General features: G+C 41.5%; 1 protein-coding gene across 1 annotated transcript; it reads left to right on the top strand.

Moving 5' to 3' along the window:
* The first annotated feature begins 206 nt into the window (after positions 1-206).
* On the top strand, positions 207-6,983 carry LOC147312733 (ubiquitin carboxyl-terminal hydrolase 46-like). Its single transcript, XM_086264326.1, has 16 exons — positions 207-2,503; positions 2,862-2,917; positions 3,242-3,341; positions 3,451-3,534; positions 3,651-3,706; positions 4,510-4,659; positions 4,804-4,944; positions 5,068-5,133; positions 5,231-5,362; positions 5,455-5,578; positions 5,662-5,813; positions 5,919-6,018; positions 6,130-6,206; positions 6,381-6,489; positions 6,586-6,643; positions 6,805-6,983. The coding sequence occupies exons 1-16, from the start codon at positions 2,477-2,479 to the stop codon at positions 6,981-6,983; spliced, it is 1,611 nt and encodes a 536-aa protein (XP_086120452.1). The 5' UTR covers positions 207-2,476.
* Positions 6,984-8,068: the final 1,085 nt, after the last annotated feature.

Below are 8,068 nucleotides of genomic sequence, written 5' to 3'. Positions count from 1 at the left end.
GTCTGTCGTTACAAAATGTGGAAATGTCAGGGCGCACTATTTGACTATCAGCTCTCATCATTTGATCAAAGGGCGAATTGCATAGTGCCATTATCTTCTGTGTAGCGAATTGCTGGAACCGGCAAGCTGAACGTGGCCCAAACGCCACGTGTCCCTATTGGCTGTGTGTGCAGCCCAGCATACTGCCCTATTGAGCTACCAAACCCCAACCAATCAGTTTTGAGATTTAAGGGGTATGCTAGCCGCCAGCTAACCGCAGCCGTTACTCTATGCATTTCCCCCCGATCTTTCATTTCCACCAGTACTATGGGGTATTTGTGAATATCCATGACTGAGCCGGACAGGTCGCCAGCTGGTCTTTGGCCAGGGTGATGGCAGTTTCGAGGTTCACCGGCTAGTGATAGCAGACTCACTTCACTGTCCTGGCCGGTAGCCCCCCCCCACAAATTTCTCTAGCACTACCATTTTCAGCAATCCAGCCTTTCTAAGTGTGGGGCCAGGCTGCAGCCACCTGGTTTAGGCAGAGGACTGGTCCTCCAGCCCCATTTGCCCCATGAAAGTTGCTGTGATGGTCTTCTGGAGAGACTGATGGCAGCCACTTGCAACAACCGGAGGGCACGTTCCTTCCCTGGCCACCAACACACATAATGTCACATAAACAGAAGCAGAAACTGCTGGTAAGTCATCAAATACACTCATGGCTGAACACCAACACAACTGAGTGAAGTAAAACATTAACTTACGGTCTTATGAACGCACACACTGTCCGTTGTTTGGCTGCCGTTTGTCTCTGAACTAAAGTTGCGGACATGCACCCCGATGGTGCATTCAGGGGGCATAGGAAATCCCATACACAACCCTAACCCTTTTGTACAATAGGTGCAATTACTAGTAGGCTGAAGGGTTGCGCTAGGGGCCATCTGTAGAGATGTAGGGTCAACAACCTGTCTGTGAACGTGGACAAAACAAAAGAGATGATTGTTGACTTCAGGAGAGCACAGAGAGCTCACTTCCCACTTAACATCACTGGATCCTCTTTGGAGGTCGTCAAGAGCACCAAATTCCTTGATGTCCACCTGGCGGAGAACCTTTTCTGGTCCCTTAACCCAAGCTCCATAACTAAGGAGGCCCAACAGCATCTCTACTTCTTGCGGAAGCTGAGGAAAGCCCATCTCTCACCATCCATTCTCACCACCTTCTACAGAGGGATTATCGAGAGCGTCCTGAGCAGCTGCATCACTATCTAGTATGGTAACTGCACCGTATCAGATCGCAGTACCCTACAACTAATAGTGAGAGCAGCTGAGAAGATCATTGGAGCCCCTCTCCCCTCCATCATGGACACTTTTAGCACCCGCTCCATCCGCAAAGCCACCAGCATTATGGAGGACCTCACACACTCTTCACCCTGCTGCCTTCTCGAAAGAGGTACCAGCAAGCCGTCAGACTCCTGAACACTCAGTGACTGGACTGATACACACACACACACACCTTCACACATCGCTACCAAGCACTTATCTGCAGTATCTCACACACACACACACACACACACACACACACATATAGGGCTGGGCTATATCATACCGTTCACGGTAATACCGGTGTAATTTTGGGCAACGATAGGAAAATGAAATATCGTGATAGAATATGGGTAAAACGCGCATGCGCAGTGCCTATGTTTACATACGCACATGGCGGCGACACAGAATGAGAAGAGCGAAAGTGGAGCATTACGGCTATATTAGGCAGGCGCCTCGCGGAGTGATACGTACTGTGCTTCAACATAATATTACTGTATTGTGTGTGTATAACCTCTTTTTAAGTTTAGTGGATATTATACATTGTTATGCTCAGGATATGTCGGCCAATTTCCACTGGAAATGCCTTTTGGTTAAACTGTCAGCAAGGAATTTGCATTGTTACATTTTTATATAACTTTAATGCACATAAAAACAGCTGCTTGTTTAAGTGAAAATACATTGATGGTTTTTTTGCACTAATAAAGTCGTGGAGTTGTAAAGTATTTTGTCTAGTGTCAGTTATATCGTCAGTTATATCGTTATCGCAAATTTTCAAATGTATATCGTGATAAATATTTTTGGTCATATCGCCCTGCTCCACACACACACACACACACACACACACACACACACACACCAAGTTACTTTTGCACAATACTCAGCATTTTGCACATATCCATTGCACTGTCTTGTCTTGTTTATTTTTGCAATTTTTTGCACATTGCACTGTACATTTCAAGCATGTACAGTGGGGTTGCTTGGAGACGAGTACCACACAGTTCCAATGAGCATACATTCCAAAATATGCAAACTAGCCCCATACATTATGATGACATATGTTCAGGGTATGAACATTCTATGCTGAAAGCTTATAAATATACAACTATTGAACTTGTTTTCAGTTGAACTTTTGCATAGCACAGAAGATTTTCACTGCGATCAAATTAGGTTCAAAGATGTTCAAACGCTTTTTTCTCAGAAAGGTAAGTTTGACGAGACTTGTAGCACATTTCTCTGTATATTTTCTTACAGTAAATAAGCATTTTGAAGCTTTTAATGGAGCTTCATAGATGATTTTTGTAAAAACTGAATTTTGAACCAAATGAAGTATTTTGTATTTCATACCATAAACTTTAAAACTCAAATTGAGGCATGAATAAATTGTTTTTAATTTATTTAAACATATTCATATCGGTCCACTTCATGAGTCGATAGCTCACTAAATTGATAAATAATCTAAAATAATACCAAATTTTCTAACTGGACACTTTTCATGTAGAGCCTCCCTTGGAATGTTTGTTTTATGCCATTACTGATGTTGGTTTTCTTCTTTCTAAACAGAGATCAAAAAACCAAAACGTGGCAGAGAAGGAAATTCCTTCTACGTCTCAACAGAGGTAAAGAAATGTGACTCTTTAATCCAATGTTGCCGGAGATATTTATAGCAGTGGTTTAGTGTGAGCTGTTTTATTTCCCTTTTATTGTTGTTTTTCTTCCGCCTTGTGTGTTTATATCGTTTTTACTACTTCTAGTTTTGTCTATTATTTATATCGATTCAGAGATTAGTTGAAAATATAGAGTGTAAATGTACAAAATACATGATTTTGTTCATTTTGGTATTTCATAACAGTTATTATTTTTTATTTGCAATATCCAGGATGCGCTCCTTGTTAAAAATTTCCACTTTGAAAAATAACATTTACACTTTTGTCCTCGATCAGCGTCCCGGATGCTTCTGTTGCTGCCACAACACCTAACCATGAAAATGGTATAAAGAAGAAGAAGAAAATAAAATGGAGACACTTCTTCTGCTGTTTCTCGGTTTGCTTTTACAGAAGACATATGAAATGCATATTTTCCTTAAAATGTATTTGTTAATTTTAAGTGACTTTTCTTTTTTAATAACATTATGTTTGTTCGTTCTCTACAGGAAACTGACAGCGATACAGAGGCAGAGACCCCCACTGTAAAGCCACAGAAAAAGTCCCGCTGGTCTATTTTCAAATTCTGGAAGGTATGTTTTATGGAAAGAGTCACTATCATCAAGCATTTATTCATCACAATGAAATGGGAGCAATTAAGAGCAATGAAGCACACAGCTATGTCCTGTCTTTTGGTTTCTTTCTACAGAGAAGAAACCAGGTTGCTCCAGAAACAACAGGGGAACCTGATAAAAAGAGTGACAAGTAAGGGAAACTTTAATCTTCTCACTTTAAAGAAAAAATCTTTTGGGATCCTTCTGGTTGCAGATTTGATACTTAATCTTCTATATATTTGTATATTTTTGCAGATTAAAGAACCTGCAGCAGGACTGTACACCTGCCGAGGCAGCACCACCAAAAGAAGACTGCCTAGAAACAAAAGGTCGAGAACTGGTTGCTCCAGAAACAACAGGGGAACCTGATAAAAAGAGTGACAAGTAAGGGAAACTTTAATCTTCTCACTTTAAAGAAAAATTCTTTTGGGATCCTTCTGGTTGCAGATTTGATACTTAATCTTCTATATATTTGTATATTTTTGCAGATTAAAGAACATGCAGCAGGACTGTACACCTGCCGAGGCAGCACCACCAAAAGAAGACTGCCTAGAAACAAAAGGTCGAGAACTGGTTGCTCCAGAAACAACAGGGGAACCTGATAAAAAGAGTGACAAGTAAGGGAAACTTTAATCTTCTCACTTTAAAGAAAAATTCTTTTGGGATCCTTCTGGTTGCAGATTTGATACTTAATCTTCTATATATTTGTATATTTTTGCAGATTAAAGAACCTGCAGCAGGACTGTACACTTGCTGAGGCAGCACCACCAAAAGAAGACTGCCTAGAAACAAAAGGTCGAGAACTGGTTGCTCCAGAAACAACAGGGGAACCTGATAAAAAGAGTGACAAGTAAGGGAAACTTTAATCTTCTCACTTTAAAGAAAAATTCTTTTGGGATCCTTCTGGTTGCAGATTTGATACTTAATCTTCTATATATTTGTATATTTTTGCAGATTAAAGAACCTGCAGCAGGACTGTACACTTGCTGAGGCAGCACCACCAAAAGAAGACTGCCTAGAAACAAAAGGCCAAGAACTGGACATCAAGCCTCCACTGAACAGTTCAGAGGACCTAGTACAGGTCATAACTACAGACAATCCCAGGTAAGTGCTTTTAATATTTTGGCCGATTGCTGATCACAATAAGAATTAGATGTTTGAATGCTTTTCTCCAGAGAGACAATGTTTGTTTGTTGTCCTGTTGTGCTTGCTATGCATCCCTGACTCCTTTCTTCTTTCTGCATGCAGCAGCACCCATAAGGAATGTGGTGAAAGTTCCAACCAGGTTAGAAACACCACTGAACATAGTGAGCCATCAGACCTGAGTTGGGACACTTTGCTTATGGAGTTTCTGGCACAAGAGGATGGATTGGAGCAGGTGTTTGACATGTAAGAGAAAAACGTCCTCCAAAATGTTTAAACTTCAAAGCTCATGCATACATGCACATACACTGCTTAGCTTCTTGACATCTTTCCTAATTGTGTGTTTGTGTTTTTACCTTTTTGCAATAGTTTAGGGAAAAATTTGAAGGATAGAAAAAAAAAGAAAAATAAAGTTCAGACTGTGGACCGCTTCGGGTGAGTACACGTGGTGCACGAGGACCAAAGCTCTCTTTGTCAAAGTGGAAATGAGTTATTTTACACTGATAGTGTAAACTTTGTGTATGTGTGGCAGGTTTCCAAACATTGTAAACAGCTGCTACATGAACTCCTGCCTGCAGAGCCTCTTCAACAATGAGGAGTTCATTAGAGATGTCAGCCGTCAGGAGACTTTGTGGAGAGCAGTCCCAGAAGCTCGGCTCTTAAGGTGCGCTACGTCAACCTTCTACTTTCTTCAGAAACCTGAAGAACAAAGATATCTAACACCAGAAATGTCTGTTTACCCTTTCCTTTTTACAGAAGGCTCATGAACATCAGGAACTGTCATGAATCAAGAGATTATGACCTTAAAAAACGCCGCCTAATGTCTTTTAAGAAGGCATTCAGCCAACAGGTTCCTGAATACGAAGGCAGTGCACAGAAAGTGCGTCAGCTATTTGGACATTTTGTTTTTTGCTTTACCTTCTAATGTTTATGTTCTAAATCTCCTCTGTGTTTTTCTTTCAGGACGCTCATGAATTCCTAACCTTTTTCCTCAATGAGGTGAAAAGCCTCTCACCTCACCTGAAGAGGGAAGCAGCTCTCCTGGGCCGAAGTTATACCTGCCCAGTAGAAGACCATCATGTTTTCAAAATGGAAAACATGAGGACATGCAAGAGGTAAGCCAGTCTTTCAGAAACACAGGGCTGATTGCAACATTTTCATATACCTCTTTTCCACCTACTTGATCGTTACTTTAACTACGTTACTCCTTAAATGTGTAGCTGCGGTCACCAGTCATCACAACAGGAGGAATTTACAAGCTTGTCCCTTGACCTGGTTCCAGAGGGGTCTGTTGAGGACATGTTAGGGACATACTTGAAGGTAAGATCACAAATTCCAGTAGAGATGTAGTATCACTGATCTTGTGTGTGTGCATAGGTTGTGATTTTTTTTTTCTACCATAAAGCCTGTTTTCTCTTTGCCGTTGTTTAGGAACAAAAAATCGAATTTACCTGTGACTGTGGAGGGACGACCTCGGAAGTGAAGCAGTCTTTTGATACACTGCCAAGGTGAGTAAGGTCACATCAGAATTGATCGACTGACCTGATTTCCAAACTGTGGCGCACTAAACATCAGAGTTTTTAAGACAACACTTGAGCAGTCATTTTCTCCCATCTTCGGTTTGTGTTTGACACTCATTCTTCTTATTTTGTACCTTGGGTTTTTTTTTTCTTTTCTGCCAGAGTTCTCATCTTTCACCTGAAGAGGTTTGGCTTTACAAAAACCCACAAGCTTCAGAAGGTGAATGACCCCGTCAGGCTGCAGAGGGACTTGGTGGTGTCATCCAAACAGGTAAAAACAGACTGCAGAACATCTCAGAGAATCAGCTTAATTATCGCACTGATGTGAGACTTTATGAAACTGATCTTTGGATTTGTTCCTTCTCAGGGTGATGGCCGTTATGAACTCATAAGCATCATTAGTCACTATGGAGGCACAGAATCAGGTAAAACAACTGACTTGTTACAAACAGAAAATGCTACTTTTGAGTGAAGGACTCACACACAAAAGCTTTTGATGTTTTAAGAAGCACTAAGTCCAAACCACTGTTTGCTTGAATCAGTTGACTTTTAGAAGTTGGATTCATTTGTCTTAATGTGATCTTAGGACACTACATCTGTCATTCTGTGCATCCTGAGGAGAGCCCACAGTCTACATCAGATCATTGGCTCACCTATAATGATGCACGGGTGCTCCACACAACTGGATCGGCAGTTTTTGAGGAACAGCAGCAGTCTGCCTACATCCTGTTTTACAAGAGAAACGTAAGAAGACACAGCAGCTGAGAGAATTTTGAAATGTCCTATTACCTTGTTAATCATTTTTCTCTTCATTCTAAAACAGGGTGTGGAAGCAAGTTAGAGCCATCATCGTGCTGAGAAGGAACAACCGTCGTCTCAGACCGCTGGTAAGTATTGCCCTTAGGAGGAAGGGTCCTCCCAGAGAGCCTGGTTCCTCCCAAGATTTCTTCCTCCAGGAGGGAGTTTTTTCTTGCCACCGTCGCCCCACATTCACCGGTCATTCACTAGTAGTGCACCACTACTAGAGATAGTCAGGACCAGTGTTTGGCTTGCTCTCTGGGAACAACAAATAAATTAATAATAAAATAAAATAAAGATATTATTGTCACGGGCTGAAAGCAGGGACTCAAGCGCAGAGCAGGTTGATGTCTCAAAACACAATTTATTTACACACCCGTGCAATAATATATACAGTGACGGGAAATTCAGGGTTCCAGGGGATTAGGGGAAGGCTCTCTCTCTCTCACGCTCGCTCACGTCCTCACACACGTTCGTACCGCGGGGAGGTCACAGGTCCGGGAAGATAAGCTGGAACAGGGAAAGGGAGATATCACTCACAAATCACGAAGGCATAAAGGTGTAAGACCACGGGAGCTGGAAAGGTAGACTAACGTCAGTAGCGCAATCATCCCGCGATGAGAGGATCTGTGACCCAGCCTCAAATAGAAGACGGATAATCAGCTGATCGCCAACAGCTGTGAGAGCCAAGGGCGGGAGCCAGCTGTGAGCTCCGCCCAGGCAGAGAGATAGGGGGAGAAAGAGAAAAAAAACACAAGTGTAGCCTTGTGAGGCCGGCTGGGCAGGCACGGGGACCATGACAATTATTTACTTATTTATTTATTTTTTATTAAAATTAACGTAACAACAAAAACAAAAATAACTAATAAAAACTAATTAACTAAGTATTCAACTGTGTTTTGTGAAATTTGTAATGAGTCTCAGTTAAGTTGATGTCACAGAAGTTTCTGAATCAACCATTTAGATTGTTCAACAAACAGATTTACTCAGGTAAAGATGGTAAGCTGGAGCACTGGTACCCTTCTAGTTCAGTTTAAGTTTTTAGACAAATA

The sequence above is a fragment of the Aulonocara sp. 'chitande type north' Nkhata Bay genome, linkage group LG15 (genome assembly GCF_057382095.1).
Source record: "Aulonocara sp. 'chitande type north' Nkhata Bay isolate Kocher_YH1m ecotype deep benthic linkage group LG15, A_spYH_male_GT1.1, whole genome shotgun sequence".
Classification (NCBI taxonomy): Eukaryota; Metazoa; Chordata; class Actinopteri; order Cichliformes; family Cichlidae; genus Aulonocara; species Aulonocara sp. 'chitande type north' Nkhata Bay.
Note: the sequence above shows the minus strand (reverse complement) of the source record. Positions and strands in the feature narration are given on the sequence as shown.

Bases quoted from the DNA above. Each gene is read 5' to 3' on its own strand.
- LOC147312733 (XM_086264326.1), top strand. From the start codon at position 2,477: ATGTTCAAACGCTTTTTTCTCAGAAAG. The intron at 2,504-2,861 runs GTAAGTTTGACG...CTTTCTAAACAG, and splicing joins AACGCTTTTTTCTCAGAAAG to AGATCAAAAAACCAAAACGT. The intron at 6,207-6,380 runs GTGAGTAAGGTC...CTTTTCTGCCAG, and splicing joins TCTTTTGATACACTGCCAAG to AGTTCTCATCTTTCACCTGA.